Source organism: Anneissia japonica, unplaced genomic scaffold, assembly GCF_011630105.1.
Source record: "Anneissia japonica isolate Jap-2015-1 unplaced genomic scaffold, ASM1163010v1 scaffold4988_len2956909_cov206, whole genome shotgun sequence".
Lineage (NCBI taxonomy): Eukaryota > Metazoa > Echinodermata > Crinoidea > Comatulida > Comatulidae > Anneissia > Anneissia japonica.
The window spans coordinates 347,469-365,958 of NW_022696345.1; the positions used below are offsets into that span (position 1 = coordinate 347,469).

The window sequence follows — 18,490 nt, forward strand, 5'->3', positions numbered from 1 at the left end:
CCCTCCCTCTCCCCTCTTTCTTTTCTCTTATTACCCAGCCCGGTACGACGGCTTGGTCGGCCCGGTAAAAACCGTCAGGGGAGGGGCAGTTTTCCCCCTGCCCCTTCCCTCCCCCCGTGCCTGTTACGACACTGGCTAACACGCCAATCATCCCCCCCCCAATGAAAAATATTTTTCTACGCCACTGCAATTAACATTTACTTTAGCGACAGGATAGCATTGGGCTACATGTTTACCAATAGCAAGATAACATAATCTTGACCTGACAATTAGTGCGGCTGATACACTAAATTTTCACTAATATAATGGAATAAAATATTAAAAAATGACCATGTTAGTCGCTAAATAAGTCAATATGTGACAATAAAGAATGTCCACAGACTACATCCATCGCAACATTTTATCATGTATTGTATAATCTATTTTTTACCATATTCTTTACCAGAAGGCATAGGCCTATTATCTTACCTGCTTTAACATTATAAACAACATTATTATTGGCTCATGTTCTTAATTTAAAAAGTAATTTGACTTTTATTTGCAAATGTCTATAATTACAGTTAAAGACGGAGCAGTATTCAATATTATGCTTTAGAATATTCTGTTATGGCAAAACTTCTGTTTTGTTTTTGTTTGTTTTTTTTGTTGTTTTTTTTTCAAAACATTCCTTAGATTGAATTTGACGACTCCGATTACTTTGCAAACGAAATTGAATATCGAAGTAGGCAGCTTGGAAAAAATTTTGAAAATTGCGCAAAGAAATCGACGAAACAGAATAAGAAATAAGCCATATTTTTACTTAACATGGCGTAATTTCTATACGTTTGGATGTGTTGTATATAGTACATTTTATGTATTTGTATACAATAAAAACCAAACATAACAAAAGTACATAAGATAATAATATTCGACGTAAATGATATTTACAAGCTGTACGTCAAGAGTTTGCCTTTATAATTATGAGGATTTTCATGAACACTTTCATGAACACGATAATACTTTTATTCCCACTCTCATGAGCCCTGTCTGATTAAAAAATGGCATTAATTAATTTCGTACACTTATCAATTGAATGTTTCTTTTAAAGTTGGATAACAGGATAGCGGAATCCTGTTAGTGCGCTGTACCTCACCTACATATGATTTTGCCATTTGCTGTATTATTCTATACAGAATAAAGTCTCTTTTTGAAGGAAGAGAATGTAAATGTAATTGTAATTGTAATTTTTAATCTTAATTATTCTGTTTTAAAAATGATATAAAGATGAATATTCGACCCTGCTGTTGTCAACGCCTTCTACATCCCAAGCCATAACGACAATGTAAGTGATATTACCCAGTGTAGCACAGTGAACAGTTTTAAATCCCGTCTAAAAATCATTTATTCAAACAAGCGTTCTATTAAAAATTAAATAAATTTAAAATATACAGAAATAATAATAATTAAATAATGATTATATGCAAATTGTATATCAGCATCCCATCATTCTGTAACGCGCTGTGAGAATTATATAATTATTATTATTAGGCCCATTATAATTTATTATCTAGTTTATATTTACAATCTAAAAAGTGAAGATGTGCGATTGATTGATTGTAAACGCCTTGCCTTCCAATTCTAGAGTTCAAGTTTTAAATCCTGCAAAAATCAAAACCTTCCCTCACAACTTCAATTTCTTAGCCTCATATCGAGACATAGTTTAGACAGCAGTTTTCTCCCAAGTATCAACCCCACATTTAAGCATTCTGATGGTAAGAGTAATACTTTTAAGACCCGACTGTTATCATTAAAAATACAAACAACATCTTTGTTCAGAAAACCAGCAGGCGAACATTGCATCCAGCTTTCATTCTTCCCATGGACTGCTTCATCATCTACAGTCAGTCATTGCGATACCGGTATATAATAATATTATATTCTGACCAAATGACACACACTCGCTTGAACCATGGAGGTATGCTTGAACCATAGAGAATAAATTAATTTTCTTTCAGTAATACTTTTAAAAATACAAATTTTTGATTGTTTTTTAAATGTAAAATTTCCGTACTTTTTTTATACAATTTCTATTTATGCAAATTTTTTTATTAGAGTGAAAATACCTTTTTAAAATTAATAAACGAAATATAAACATAATTCACACGAATGCTTGTTCTGTAATACTTAAAAGAAATAATTGCTTCCTTAAAAATAAAACCTAGATAATAATACATATACTTTTCTTTGTAAGATTAAATTAAAAAGCAATAAATTGCTTTCCCAATAACATAAAAAATATCAACATTTAAAAGTAGATTAACTTTCTGCCAGTACTACTTTTAATTAAACATTTTTGACTGGCGAGTCAAATTGGCCGAGCGGTTAGCAGTGGCGCCGCAAGCCACAGCCAAAATATTGGCGCTGGTTTGAACGGCTCGTTCGCCTAAAATCGTTCTGGTGGTAGAACAAGTCTTCTCGGATAAGGACTATAAACCGTAGGCCCAGTGTATACTAGTGTGCACTACAAAGAACCCAGTACATCCTTCGAGACGAAGTGGGATCCGGTGTACTGGAACAGACAGCCCCTGTGGTGGACGACGAGAGTTGCTGGTACCGGGTTACCGTGTAGCACAGACACGAAGGGACCCTTAGGGGTAGTAATTTTTAATATAATTTAGAAACATACAACTTGATCCATATGTAGCACTTTGGGTTCGTGATTTTTTAAGTGATAAATATCAATGGTAAACAGAAATGTCTTTGATCGAGTTCATAGTCCACATATCAAGCGCCCTGAACATCTTATGTTAGATGGATATGTGCGCTATATAAAACAACATTATCATTATTATTATTATTATTATTATTATTATTATTATTATTATTATTATTATTATTATTATTATTATTATTATTATTATTATTATTATTATTATTATTATTAAAAATAAAATTTCCTGTAGTAATTTAGGTTCGTGATATTTTAAGTGAAAATAGCAAGGGTAAAAAGAACTGATAAGTACAAACACCTTAGATGTTTGGATAGACGAATATTTAAGTTGGAATGCAAAGACAAGTAAATTATATACAAAAAAATCATACCAACGACTTCATTTCTTGAGGAACCTCGGAAACTTTACAAGGAAGGGATGCTTTGTTTTTGTTTTGCCAAAGTGCAATACAGTCTGTTGTTACTTTTTGCTGCATACTTTGGCTGTGTGGGCTGACATAGAACAACTTACAGTAATCATAAATACTGCAAGCAAATTGAAGTACAGTACATTACATTTTTATGATAGGCCTATATATGAAAAGCCAGGCTTACTAAACTTAATATAATAATTATTGACAAAAATCACCCACTAAACAGTGATATTAGCTTTAGCCGATCTGGAAGAATGACAAACCAAACCAAACCAAATGACAAAACATATAGGCATAGAAACTTTTTTCTTCTCAGTGTTATCCGTTTGCCAAATGTTAAATTATAATATTGTATACACTGTTATAGTGTTAGTGTTATATTTATATTGTGTTTTTGTTTGTTAATAATAACCCAGGTAGAAACATATCATGTATGTATGTGACAAATTAAATGAATCTGAATCTATGCCCGCCCGTGTTAACACGACAATGCTTTGCAAAAATGGTCTTCCCATCTGTTTTTTTCACTCTGTTTCAAATACACAAATAAACATTTTTGAAGCTTGTGTTTTGATGTTAAACCCACTTTGTGACTAATTCGGTCAACTGATGTTCAAGGACAACTGGGAGAATGGGAATAATATAAACCTTAAACTAGCATATTATAGTTTCAGATAATTTTAAACTTTACGACTTACGGATTATTGTAATAATTAATAATTTTATGTTAATTATTCATCTAATAGCTTCCAATTTTTGTGTTGTAGCTAATCTAGATAATATTATTATATCCACAGCTGACTCGCCACTTAGATATACAGGGAACAAAGGAAGCAATTGTATAATTATGAGAAAGGCACAGAACACCATATAGACGAGGTCAAATGAGTTTTTGACATAGTTTATGATACTATTATTGGTAGTAATTTAAGTAGCAGACCCTGTAAAATAAAATAAAAAACCCAGACGGTGGCGCATGTCATCCTCCGATGAAAGTATAATAATGTATTATTTTGTGATTTTCAACAGTGGAGGGAGTGGATTGAACATCTTCGAAAGGTCAGTAAGTTTAAATGTAATTTTTGCGGGTTAACTAAATTTAAATTATCTAATTTTTTGGGGAAACAGTGCTCGATGCCACTTTAAAGTTTAAACTCGTGCTAGAGCTAATATAATATATTGTATTAATATAATATTGTAGGTAAATAGATGTAATACATATCTCCTAATCATAGATCGCAGCGCTTAGTTGTAGGCCTACTGGTGTGCTCGTTGAACTATGTTCCACTTAGTGGTGAAAGGAGTTGCCGTCTTTCAGTTCCCATTTACTTGGACAGCAGTTTAGTAGTATTTTTGAACACTACTGGAAAATGGTTGGGAGAAAAGTGTAAATACCAGCACATCAGTATGTGAAACACAATTTACCAGTACGTTTTTTATAAGAAAACTAATTGATCATCATCATCATTATTAATTATAATTATTATTATTATTTATTATTTTATTGTTGTTGTTCTTGTGTTATTTTCATTATAATTATTCAACAGAGCTTTCTTGCCTAACTCAGACATTGCTATTATACTTCTTATTCGGATAATTGACACAAATACATAGTAATTTATCTAATATTTTTTTTACAGATAATACCGATATTAAGCAGTAAATAATAATAATAATAAGAATAATAATATTATAATTATTGTTATTATTATTGTTATTATTATTATTGTTATTATTGTAATTATTATTATTTAGTCTAATTATTTTCATGTTAAGATTTTGTTTTTATTTGTAACAATTTGTAGCAATTTATTAATATCAGTTATTCAACGAAATACAAAAACTCACCGTACACTAAAAAACGTATAAAAATGTCATAACGGATAAACATTATGTTGAGGTTGTCGGAGTCAATGTCGACAGTGGAGGTTACATATTAATAGGTCCATGGTTAGGTGAATGACATATGGGAAAATGGTTTAAATAAATGTAACACCGAAAGTTGACGCTTGTTTTCTTCAGATGACATACAGTTAGTTTAAATGTAAATATGTGGGTTAATTCAAAAGAAAATATAATGTATAAAAATAATAATTTTAATAATAATAATTATTATTATTATTATTAATATCATTGTTATTATTGTCCTTGTTTTTTCATTGCTAACAAAATAATTTAACTTTCTGTACAACATATGTAAAAATATGGATTTTGAGGTAAGACTGCAGGTTGGGTGTCTCAAAATTTCGGTTAGATTGCTCTGACCGTCATCAGGAGAATGATAAAAGATGACTTCTGTTACTCTTTTATATAGATGGTATCGTCGGTGATCCATTATTTTTCAAGGACGATCACCATCTCTATACAAGACCAACAGAAGCAGGGTTGCCATTTGGCCTTTTTGACGGCCAGATTCCTCAAATCTGGCCGTATAAAAATTTGCCTGGCCGTAACGTTTAAAAAGTCACGGCCAAAATATATTTGGCCGAATTTTTGAAAAATTTACATTTTTTTTTTCAATATAGGCCTAATATAACGTAGACTTGTTTTTGATATGTTGTTTTTGTTAGCTTAATTTCTATATTTGATTCTAATCATGCGCCTTTGTTTGTACTTGCACTAAACACTTAATCAATGTTCCCCTTTTAGCCGATTTGACGTAAGAGAGTTTATTTTAAAAATAAGTTACATTTAATAATGCAAATTTTTCGGATGAAATGTATATTTTTTATGAAGTTTATCCTCGTTTAAGCTTTATGAAGACAGTTCAATGCAAGTTTGTATCATATATTGCGTCTCTATGTATATGTTCCATCCTAGTGGAGGTTCTATCTCTTGGATTTCTTTTGAATATAAATTAAATACTGTACTTTAATTAAATTATTGCCCACTTGAATTATACCGAGTCCTAAGGTGCTGCAGTGCTCTTTATGTAGAGCGTCATATATAAATGCTCGATGTGATCATTCGGATCCGATGGCACCTCCAATTTAAAGCAAGTGTTGCAGGGACTTCTTCGAAGTTACTTTGGAGTTAGGTTGCATATGAGAATGAAGAAGATAATTCTGATAGCAACATTGATTTATTGCTTTAAGTACTGCGACAATAACATTCAGAGGCGAATTTAGAAAGTTTAGATAAAAAGTATTTATTAAAGTGTTCATAGGTTTGTTTGAACGCCAGTTTGTGTTACCTAACTATGTCACTTAATTCATTCTAATTAAAGAGAGCCACGGATTTGCCAATAACAGGCCCTTAAAATTTTTGCTATAGATCGACTACAATGTACCTTAATATTTAATTCATTTAAATCAAATTTAGAACAAACTTAATAATGTGATTTTAAATAGTGGATTTAGTGGGGGTGGGGGTGAAAAAAAGAAAGAAAAATTTATCGTCCAAACGCATCAGGTTATATTCGGGCGATTAGAAAACAAACATTTCCTCTAAGATGATGTTATCTTGATCGGACCCACTTACCCCCCCCCTCCTCTCCCATTTTTCGGCCCCGGCTCCTCCCCTTTCGGACATCTCTGGATTCGCCCCTGAATTGGCCTACATGCCAGCAACTAAAGAACATAGGCTATTTATGATTAGGCTGGGCATGTATTTTATGGTGATAAGTTAATTAAAAGAAAAACAGTGAAAGTTTAACATTGTTCTGTGTACATCATTTGAATTCCTTCAATTTAAAAACGAATGACCGCTGATTTTCGTGTAATTTTTGTAGTATTTCAAATGAATATGTACCCACTGTTGTCTTCTAATCGGATTAAAATCTGGCCGAATTTTGGCCCACATCGAAAAAAAGTTTGGCCGAATTTGGCCGTGAGATGGCGTGTGTTTGGCCGCGAAGTCTGTCAACTATCTGGCAACAACAGAAGTCATCTTTTATCATTCTCCTGAGAAACCTCGAGACTAGTGTGGTTTTACCTCAAAATCCATATTTTTACATGGTGTACCGGCAGTTAATTGATTTTGTTATTGATCTCGCTATGCAAGCCCTCAAGAAAAATTTTATTTTATTTATTTGTCGTTCTTGTGCTATTTTCATTATGATTATTAGGTCAACAGTGCTTTTTTTTTGCCTTATTCAACCATTGTTATTGCATTTCCGATTTGGATTTGACACTAACACACGGTAATTTATCTAATATTTTTGCTCTAGGTAGTATCGATAATAAGCCGTAAATACAAATAATATTTAGTATTTTTTATTTAGCCTAATTAAATTAAAATAAATTTGTTTTTTTAATTGTGAGCCATTAAGAGCAATTATATAACAAAATACAAACATTCACTTACACATAAAAAAAACTATAATAACGGACAAACATTATGTTGAGGTTATCGGGTCAATGTCGACAGACTAGGTTAGACGTATGGCATATGGAAAAATGATTCGAGTGTGTTTTGGCTGTGTTATGCAAAACTCTATTCTATAAAATTTCGTTTATTCATTGTGCTGACATATAAATTATGGTCAACGTGCCTTTTCTTTTTAAGAAAGACTTTTTTTTTCACTGTTCGCCTAATTTGCATTCTTTTCTAAAAACTTGTTTAGTGTAATGTTAATTTCTTTAATAGTCTAAAAATTAAAAACTTAGATTAATTTATATATATTTCAGTTATTTGAAAAAGGTAGCTGTTAGCGCCCGAAACTGTCATACAGTACATAAGTTTCAAATCTGTAGTCTATATATTAAAGAAATCAACAATATACTAAATCAACCAAAGACTAAATTAATTTCTTCCTAGAATTAAAACTTATTTATTACAGGAAAGTTAATTTGCCTTAATTCCTCACTTATTGCCTTTGATAAATTTTGAATTGGCGCTATATAAATATTTGTTTTTATTATTATTATCTTAACCTCTCCGAAGTTGAGTGATGAAGGGTATTGCAATAGCGCGCCGCCATCTGTGTGTGTGTTTGTTTGTCTGTGTGTGTCCGTGTGTATGTACTTTTTGGCGTATAACTCTAAAACAACTGGACCGATTTCGGTCCTCAAATTTTGTCCAGATCGGAAGATGCAGATTGATTGGCTTGCCAAGTGAGGCATATGATTCTCGTTTGGCAAGGCCGAGCCGACTTGAGCGGATCGACCGCAGGCCAGACTAGGGGGTGTGTCAAATTATGTCTAATAATAAAATGGTTTTATTATTAATTCTACATGCATTTGCCACGAATTTATTGCTAATCGGATATTGGAATACGGATTTTTTTTTATTTTTAAAGAATTTTTCACTATATTGGTTAAAAAAAGCTACAATGTACATATATGCCATTATTTTTTCATTACATATATATTGCGCGCGACAGATCGGGGGTTTGTAATCTCAGATTATCTTATAATTTGATTAGCCCATTATCTTTCTAAAACCGTTTTAAACAACTTGATCTTTCAATTCAGTGATTGGATGTGAGGTTGGTTCTTGTAGGGAAAGCCGACTTTCTGTGGACTCCACAATTATAACAAGAGGAAGGTCCAACACTTCAGTTTAATATGCGATTAGGCATTTGGACGCACAAGTTGGTTTTTCAAGTATTTTATAAGCGATCGCAACGTAAACAAGTTTTATTATCGCTTCAATAATTTATATGGGTAAATTAGAATATTTCATTTGTAGGAGTAAGAGAGCATTAGAAATCAAATGTCAGCATGACGTCAACAATGCCAGACAGTGCCAGTAGTAGTAAATCAAAAATAATGATAGAGACGGGAATGGAGCATCGAGGTATGGAGCGAGTACTCTTGGTTACTGCAGTCTGTCTTACATTTGTCGTCATAGGATTTATTATTTCTACAGGTAAATTCATAATTATTTGTAATAAAATTGTAAAAGATACTGTAACAAAGAATGCTTATCCATATTGGTTATCTTCTGTTCGGTTATCGTTTGTTCTGGAATATAGGCATATTATATTTGGTTTGCAAAACCAATTATTTATTTATGTGGATCATACGTGGCACCATATTTATATTACCACTAATGATTACAGAGCCAAACCAAGGCAAAAAAGTAATATATATATATATATATATATATATAATATATATATATAGTAATAAAACGCATATAGCAAAGTATGGATAAGCCGTAACTTTTAATAGTAAAAACACACAAACGTTTTCGGGCATCGCCCTTCGTTTGTGTGTTTTTACTAATAAAAGTTACGGCTCATCCATACTTTGTTTTATGCGTTTTATTACTATTCTACTGAAGCCGATGCAGCTACCTACTTGTTTACTTGTATATTTATATTTATACTTGTTTATAATATATTTATATACATATATATATACATATATATATATATTTTTTTTTATAGGGCAAATATTCCCATAGCGCTTGTCACCTAACCATGTGATACGTTACAACCAATAGGAGCGGATATTTTTTGTATTCTAACAACACTATACAAAATGTGCATATAGCAGCTGCGCTAAAAAAAATGCTATGCTTTTGGCAAAAACCAGTGTTTAGGGAAATATTTTTGTTTTACGACATTATTGATGATAAATCTAATTATATGTCTGTGTATAAAAACTGTGACTAATCAAACGTATTTATTTATTTATTTTAATTAATGTTTGGTAAATATTATGTTATTTCAAAAATGAAATGGATTCTATGAGGGAATTTGATTGTTCGTCTTATAGGTCGTTTTTTATGGCTTAGGGAAATGAATACCAGGTATGGAATTTAGAATTATTGCAAAAGACCAATATTTTGACATATCCTTAGGTCTTTGTGATCTTTAAGGTACATCTTGTAGTCCATACATATTATTCATTTTCCTAAAATATAGGCTTAAATATTTTTTTATTGACAGATACTTTGTCACAGGCTGTTAAACCAGACGAACCAAATTCTTTCAGGAAAGCTAGAAATTTCTACAAATCGTGTATGGATGAAGGTACGAACAAATGCCCGTCATTTTAAAGTACCTCTGACTAGTGGCCACAACTCAATGGACCTTTCCGCTAAGCCCCGCCCCTTGGATATTGTTGCTAAGGTCCCACAAGACGACAGTGTTAAAACATACGCGAACACGTGCGTTTGTGGGACAACACGTGTGTTTGTGAAACGCGCGCGTATCCCTAGCGCTGTTCTGATTAGTCAGTTGATAAGTTTGATTGAAACTCCGGAAAGGTCTATTGGGTCATTTTAAGAGCGTAGCGAGATTCCCGTAGACCAAGAAATTAGAACTGGTAATAGATAATTGAAAGATTGGCAAAAGTCTAACAATGTATGGTATTTTCGACCAAAAATCTCAAATACACCTCTTACATTTCACGCCCGGCTGATTAAAATCTAAAGCTTATATAAAAAGTATGTATGCCATGTGAAAATGAGGCTCTATATTTCAAATCGTAACGTAGACAGCATAGGCCTACAAATAATCAGAGTTAAGGCCTGTTTATACTTCAACGATAACGATAACGATAAAAAAGCTTAAAAGTAATAGTTCATATAGAAAAAAAAGAAATAAGAGAAGTTTTTACACTAGAACGATTTGATAACGATTTATCAGTTATGCGATAACATATTTTGACAAATCAAATCAGATGACGTCATAATCATGGAAAAACATTATCGTCGTAGTATCAACGATTTTATCGTTTGTCCATGATTATGACGTCATCTGATTTGATTTGTTAAAATAATTTGTTATTGCATACACGATAAATCGTTATAGAATCGTCCTAGCGTAAAAACTTATCTTATTTCTTTTGTTTTCTATATGAACAATCGCTTTTTAGCATTTTTATCGTTATCGTTGAAGTGTAAACAGGCCTTTAGGTCTATTTAAAACAAAATATAAACTTGCATCGTACGGGAGCAATAGACAAAATGTGGCTGGCCTTCACGATCACGATTCTATGTACTTTATTACTTTCTAATCACTTGTACCTTATAAAGGTAATGGGAACATTTTATCTACAGACATTCAGAGATAGATTGAAAAAACAAATTGAATTCGGGAATATAAAACTAGAAGATGTTATAAAAGCAATAGAACAGGTTGGAGATTTCTGTAATATTAGAGCCTGGTAACCCTACATTTCAGCATAGCGGCCCACCATTCGTTAAATTAACTTTTTATTAACATTTTCTATATGGAAATATGTTTATATTTTGATTAAACGGTTAAGGGGTCAGTCACTATATCATCAGACAAAGGAGGATCTTATCAAAGTATGTAATTATAATGTGACCAGTTAGAGAACTGGACTCGTTGTAAACACTTTATTTTATCTGTTTGATGCTAAATGATATACAAGAGTCCTCGCACATGATTGTTTTAAAAGTTACTAACAAGCTAGTAAAGGAGCAACAGACAGAGATGTAAAACCGTAGGAAAAGCACTATCAAGATTTTGAAATGCACTGACATAATCGATTTTAGGGTCTCACAAATTATTATTCACCAGTTGCAATCTACGTTTTCATTTGCCTCCTTCGGTTGCATCCCCAATTGCTTTATATCATTATTAGGTATCTCTTCCATCCCCTCTATTATATACCGTAACTTTATGAGTACGATTATAGCATTACCTAATTAAGTAATAATACATTTTCTGAAAACTTATAAAGAAAAAATATGTCAATGTTGGCTTCGCAATGCTAGGCCTATGTGTGATGACTTTGACTTTATTTGAATATCATATATTCGTCATTTCATATCACAGAGTGAACCTACACCCCTGAAGTACATAAACAAATCAATATTTCTAAACATTATTGAATCATATTTCGGTAAAGATGAAAAAAGGAACGATTTATATGATACTCATGCATCGTTTTACTTAATTTTTGACAAGAAACAATCGAGGCAAAAGACGCATCTCCGTTAATTGACCTTATGGAGTACCTAGGAGGATGGCCAGTTCTTGGCACAAGTCCAGGCGGAAAGTGGTCCAGTAATGGATATAAATTTGAAACACTCTGGGCTAAGCTCACTGGCGAATTATCCGAACCTTACATAATTTCTACATTCGTGAATATTGATGATAAAAATTCCTCCAGGTACATATTAATGGTAAGTGCACCTGACTTTTTGTGTATAGGTTTCAATAGTTTATCTCTACTCCAGCGTGCCGCTGACTATTTGACAAATTTTAGAAATAGCGCAGGTGTTTTCAAATAATATAAAGAAAATCGGGTATGGAAATAAAGTAAACAATAATATAACTAACTATAACTAATCATTAAGCCCCCCCACAATTCACCTTCGCGCCCCACCAGCAGCACTACTACTTCAAAACCCCTAGATACGCCGCTGCTAGCTTGAGTAGGCCTAGGCTAGACTAGTTCCACCCAGGCCCACTATACTACTATTAGTATTAGTGGACCTATTGTTGTGCGTAGTCGTAATCTTCTGAAATTTTTACATCATTTCGTTTAAACTTTGTTTTTTCTGGTGTAAAATATCATGAAAATATCGGTTTTCGCATATTTTATAGAACTCTCTAAAAGTTCGTCAAAAGCGAACTCGCCCCCCCCCCCCAATCCCCTGTTTGGATGATTGCCTACGTTCCTTTTTCACAAACTCGATCGCGCTTACGACGACACAAAATTCTAACGTATGCATAGAAACTAGACAATTTTGGTCACGGCGGCTCATGGTTGGCACGGCGGGTTTACGAAAGGGCCAAATACCAGTCTGCCACGCCTGGGTCTCACCTTAGCACATAACCGAAGCATTGCCTCTGGAGCTTATCGACGCATGACCCTGGTCCCAGTCCAATATATCCCAAAATTTTAACTTAATTATGTAATTATGTTTAATATTTGACCAGATCGACCAGCAAATTAGTTTTGGTATGCCTAGCAGAGAGTACTACTTGGATATTAAATATGCCAAGGTAAGCATAGTATGAAAAATATATAGTTATTTGCTTATTTTCGTATCAACACGATATGAATTTAAAAAGACAATGCGTCAATGTAGTCTTTCCTGTATGAAAGTTGGGTTTTAACTTTTTAAACCTAAATAATCGAATTGATATTGTAGTCTCTGGTAAGTGGCTTTACATTGATCATGTTATTTTAGCATAATGGGTTAGTATTAAAAAACACTGTTGCGATGAATCTTTAACAAATTTCGATTTTTGTGGTAAATAATAGCTTTAATAGTCAAAATGTATTGCCTCCTCTCACAGGTGAAAGAAGCATATCTAAAATATATGACAACAATAGCAACAATGTTGAAGGGTGATCCTTTGACGGTTAAACAAGATATGGCTGATCTGCTAGAATTTGAGACAAAGTTAGCCAATGTGAGTGTGCCTAAACTGAGAGACTCGTTATTTTTTTTTTCATTTTATCTGTTTTCCTGTGTTTAATAATAAATACATTAATCTATCATAATTTTTGCACAATAATCATATGCACAAATTGTTGCATTACACCAACATGACCTTAAGTTGGAAGCAGACATATTATTATAATTTAGCCATTGTATTTGCTCGAAGTTCAAAGAAAATCTTGTTTTCGTATGCCTTGTAGTTAACCACTCCTAATGACGAACGAAGAGACAGCGAAGCTTTGTACAACCTAATGACGTTGAAAGAGTTGTCAGCAAATGTGCCGTTGGTAAGAATCACTTGACAAGCTTATACTGTAGATCTAAATCTATAGTAGATTATTATTATATTATATATTATTATTATCATTATTATTATTATTATTATTATTATTATTATTATTATTATTATTATTATTATTATTATTATTATTATTATCATTATTATTATTATCATTATTATTATTATTATTATTATTATTATTATTATTATTATTATTATTATACCAATATGTTCCTTTAACTTCTTTGGAACTGTTCCAAATGCCCCGATTACAACAAGAATGATTACTGTTTTTATTTTCCATAATTTTCTCAGTGTCCTTGCAATTTCCTGGTATTTTATCTTTTCCCCCATTCTTTCTCCTTGATGCGACTCCATGGTATTGCAAAATACATTATTTGACAACGTTTACTTTTCTTTTGAACTACAAATAATAATAATAATAATAATAATAATAATAATAATAATAATAATAATTTATTATTATTATTATTTTATTATTATTATTATTATTATTATTATTATTATTATTATTATTATTAACATTATTCTTATATTTGTATTACTGTACTATATAATATTTGAATTAAATTTAGTTTAGTGAAAAAGGTATGTATTATTCGTGTTCATGTTTTTCTGTAGATTGACTGGAGATACTACTTTGACACTGTTATTTCTGACAAGGTGAAACCAATCACGGATTCTGAACCAATCGTCAACCGTAATCCAAGATTCATTCGTGAAGTGTCGCAATTAGCCGTCGTGGATACGCCACCAAGGTTGGGTAAAAGTTGCTTGACGAATGAGGGCGTTAATTATCAAAACTTTTATTAGAGACTTCTTTATTCATGAGTAACAATCGACACAACTGAAATAATCCAAAGAAGCTTAGAAATAAGTAGCAAATTTTGTCTCACCTTGAAGGGTATAATTTTTTTTTACAAGAAAACATTAAATGTTAATTCCAAGTGAATGAATATAAATTTACACCATAAGATGAGATTTAGTTTGAAATTGGGTCTTTTTCCCACAGGATCATTTTCAAAGTATACCGTGGTACCTTTTTAGCCCTGTCACTTGCTGTACCTCTCATAAGTTAAGATTAGCATATTATAAGTTGCAAGTGAATAAATAAGTAAAACCTTAAACCTGAATTAACTTGGTAAGGGCAGGTAATTTCCCAACAGGTTCATTATTGTAGCATTGTGGATTGTGCAGAACTAATAATTAATACAAACCTGGCCTTGCCTGACCTAGCATTGCACAAGGTACTTTTTGAAGCTTTAAATCACAGAATAAAATAAACTTTTTTTTAAATGTTTTATTTTAATGTACCTGTTCGTAACCTTCGTTATAAACCTTTTCTTCATGTTAAATATTCTCGTGTAAATGTTTGTAAAAATGGTATTTTCCGTAGAATTTCGTCAGCTTATAACGCTAGTCTTTTAAAGAATAATTTTTTGGATATTTTTAACTGTAATTACTCGCAATTTAAAAGTATTATTAATGAACTCATTTTTTAATTTGTATTGTTACATTTATGCTCTGTTTACTGAAAATTTTATTTCAACCTATTATTGGTGTTTTACACTGTTGGTTGAGAATAAAGAATAAAGAATAAAAAAAATAAAAAAAATAGCGACAAAGTTTTACATAAAAGTCAGCTATATAATACACCCTAACTTTTGAATTAGTTTTTAATACATTACATTCTCAACTAAATTAATCTGACCATGATTTATAGAAATTTACAGTACAGCCTCACTATTTGGTATCCAATGTTTTGATTAATTACCTCATACAGATGACGTCACTGCTCCAAATAACCAACTCAAAAGTTGGATTGGAATTAAGTCTAAACATAGTGAGGATATGAAGTACCGGTATTCCCTACTGACCGATTTTCACTGTGTTTATACAACAGCACAACTAATTATTCATATTATAATTTTCATTGTTTACTTAGGGTTGTTGTTAACTATTTTATATGGCGACTTACAATGAATTTCATTTCTAAACTTGGAGAGCGATTTCGTTACGCCAACCAACAGTATCTCAAGGTAACTTGATATTATCCTACGAAAGTTAATTATCTCCAATAGTAGCAAGTAAACAATATACTCCAATGCAACTAGTCAGGGTTATTTTCGTGGTGTCAGCCAAACTTAACAACTGGCCAATCATAACAGGGCCAGAAATACGCGCAAACTTAAAAGTGTTGTCCCATAAACGCACGCGTTTAATTTTTTGGTATCTTAGCAACAATATCCAATGGATTGGGTTTAGCGAAAAGATCAATTATTCAATATTATTCGATTCTAAATACTGAAAATTAATCTAGCCTAATAATTGATACAAATGGATTTATAACCAATTTATTTATATTGATGGCCAGCAGCTACTAGCAATTTTCACAATTTGTGTCAAAGTATCATTAGTAGATTTGCAGCTACTTTTTATATATGGCTATCGCTTAACTCATGGAGCTCTAAATTGCCAGTCAGTGATTCATTGCAACGCCGCACACGTAGTTACTGTATTACAGTAAATGCTTTATTTTTAAATACTGTAATACATAGAGGATAAGGTTGGTGGTTAAGATACTTGTCTTCCTATCCCAGGGCCCTGAGTTCAAATAATGTCAGTGTTGCAGGATTGTTTTTTCTCACGACCAAAACAACTTCACTCCTTAAACCTCTTACTAAGATTTAGTTTGTGTAAAACATCGTGTTATGTGAATTTTCTTGTGAAAAAGCTTGTCACACGTAGGACAGTCATATCGCTATTGACAATCTTTGGTGCATGTGTTGTGTGCCTAAATAAATACATAAAAGAAATAAAATAAAATAAATACGCAATCATTTTAACGATGATAATGATGATGATAAAGCATAAGATATATACAAGCAATGATAATATTTGTATACGTTGTTTAAAGAATGTAATGTACCATTTTTATACCCCCATGAATGTACTAACTAACATGTCTTTTTCTCTAAACAGGTACTCTATGGTCGAAGTTCAGAAGAGCCTCGGTTCAGGTTTTGTGCTGAATCTATAAACAATAAATTAATGTTCGTTGTTGGGCGGATGTACATCGATAAAAAGTTCACAGCTGATAGCAAAGCAAATGTACGCAACAATTTATTAATAAAATAAAATGTGGTCATTTATTTATTGACAGTACAAAATACTTAAATGTAATTTAATTAAAGCATGATTGAAGCTAAGCATCTTTGGTAGTAATATTACTCTGGAAAGTGTACAAAACAGGCTGCTGTGAGAACTGAAAAAGTGTTACAAATGTTTGTCCAATTTACTCAATTATATTTTGTTATGTTTGTCAGTTCGAAAGTCTACCTTGCGTGAAGATTCCGCGCATATGCACACTTTACTAATACATTCACCGCCAAACCCCCAGTAGTGACACCGGGATTTACTCGAAAAGTCCTCGAAGATGAGCGGAGCGAACGTAATCAAGCCAGCTGTATATGGACTGTATTGGGCAAACCCTTGTCATAGTGGATTTCTAGCACGATTAAATTCGTAACGGTATTGGGTTTGGTCTACAAGTGTTCGTGCTTCAAAAAGGTCATTCCATTCATAGAAATGCTTTTTGATGGAGAAAGTGTCTTACATTTTTAGCAAGGTTTCCTAGGTCTAAACTAACTCCGGCTATATAAAATCGACTACAAGATTGAAAAGGTTATTCTTGTTAAGGAAAAACATGGAAAGCAGTCATTTTAAGTGAAACCTCTAGAACGTTCTCATTAGTGACGTAGATGATGTAGCATTATTCGTAATCTTCTAAGTTTTTTTTTATAGTAAGTGTTGGCTATTTACATGTTAATAACACCACTTGGCAAGCATTCCAGGATTTTTTTACGAAGAAAGTATGTTGATACCAGTTTCTCAATCGAACAGTGTCTGCTCCTTTGTGGCATAGTACTGTGGGCCTATCAATTGAATTATACGAAATTAGGTTTACATCAGTTAACAATTCACAAATTATAACGATTATATCGATAAAATACCGATATGTTGAAAACAATTATCATTATTTGAGAAAACATGGCGATGATTGCTCTGTGTAATTTATAGAATGTATATGTCGAAGTTGTCTAACTAAAAAAATAAAATAACCTGTTATAGTGAACGTTGTTTTTATTCACCCTTTAGACTTTGGAAATGACACATTATTTAAAAAATGCGTTTATCAAAATGCTAAAGGATAACGACTGGATGGACGAAGAGACAAAAATAGTTGCAGAACAGAAGGTTGGTTGCAGCATTATACTAATTATGATATATATATATATATATATATATATATATTATATTACTTACCGTGGTACCTTTTTAGCCCTGTCACTTGCTGTACCTCTCATAAGTTAAGATTAGCATATTATAAGTTGCAAGTGAATAAATAAGTAAAACCTTAAACCTGAATTAACTTGGTAAGGGCAGGTAATTTCCCAACAGGTTCATTATTGTAGCATTGTGGATTGTGCAGAACTAATAATTAATACAAACCTGGCCTTGCCTGACCTAGCATTGCACAAGGTACTTTTTGAAGCTTTAAATCACAGAATAAAATAAACTTTTTTTTAAATGTTTTATTTTAATGTACCTGTTCGTAACCTTCGTTATAAACCTTTTCTTCATGTTAAATATTCTCGTGTAAATGTTTGTAAAAATGGTATTTAGATGTGTATAAGAGACAGGCATTGCCCCTGGAGCTTATCGACGCATGACCCTGGTCCCCGTCCA

General features: G+C 32.1%; 1 protein-coding gene across 1 annotated transcript in view; it reads left to right on the forward strand.

Moving 5' to 3' along the window:
* The first annotated feature begins 4,094 nt into the window (after nucleotides 1-4,094).
* The window catches only part of LOC117101884 (neprilysin-1-like), a 22,612-nt gene continuing 8,216 nt past the window's right edge, over nucleotides 4,095-18,490 (forward strand). The window contains exons 1-11 of the mRNA XM_033242000.1: nucleotides 4,095-4,182; nucleotides 8,755-8,934; nucleotides 9,962-10,045; nucleotides 11,954-12,171; nucleotides 12,932-12,997; nucleotides 13,295-13,411; nucleotides 13,641-13,727; nucleotides 14,363-14,499; nucleotides 15,687-15,780; nucleotides 16,724-16,852; nucleotides 17,900-17,998. Of these exons, the coding sequence (XP_033097891.1) occupies nucleotides 8,787-8,934; nucleotides 9,962-10,045; nucleotides 11,954-12,171; nucleotides 12,932-12,997; nucleotides 13,295-13,411; nucleotides 13,641-13,727; nucleotides 14,363-14,499; nucleotides 15,687-15,780; nucleotides 16,724-16,852; nucleotides 17,900-17,998 (1,179 nt within the window). The 5' untranslated portion in view covers nucleotides 4,095-4,182; nucleotides 8,755-8,786. The remainder of the gene's footprint in view (nucleotides 4,183-8,754; nucleotides 8,935-9,961; nucleotides 10,046-11,953; nucleotides 12,172-12,931; nucleotides 12,998-13,294; nucleotides 13,412-13,640; nucleotides 13,728-14,362; nucleotides 14,500-15,686; nucleotides 15,781-16,723; nucleotides 16,853-17,899; nucleotides 17,999-18,490) is intronic.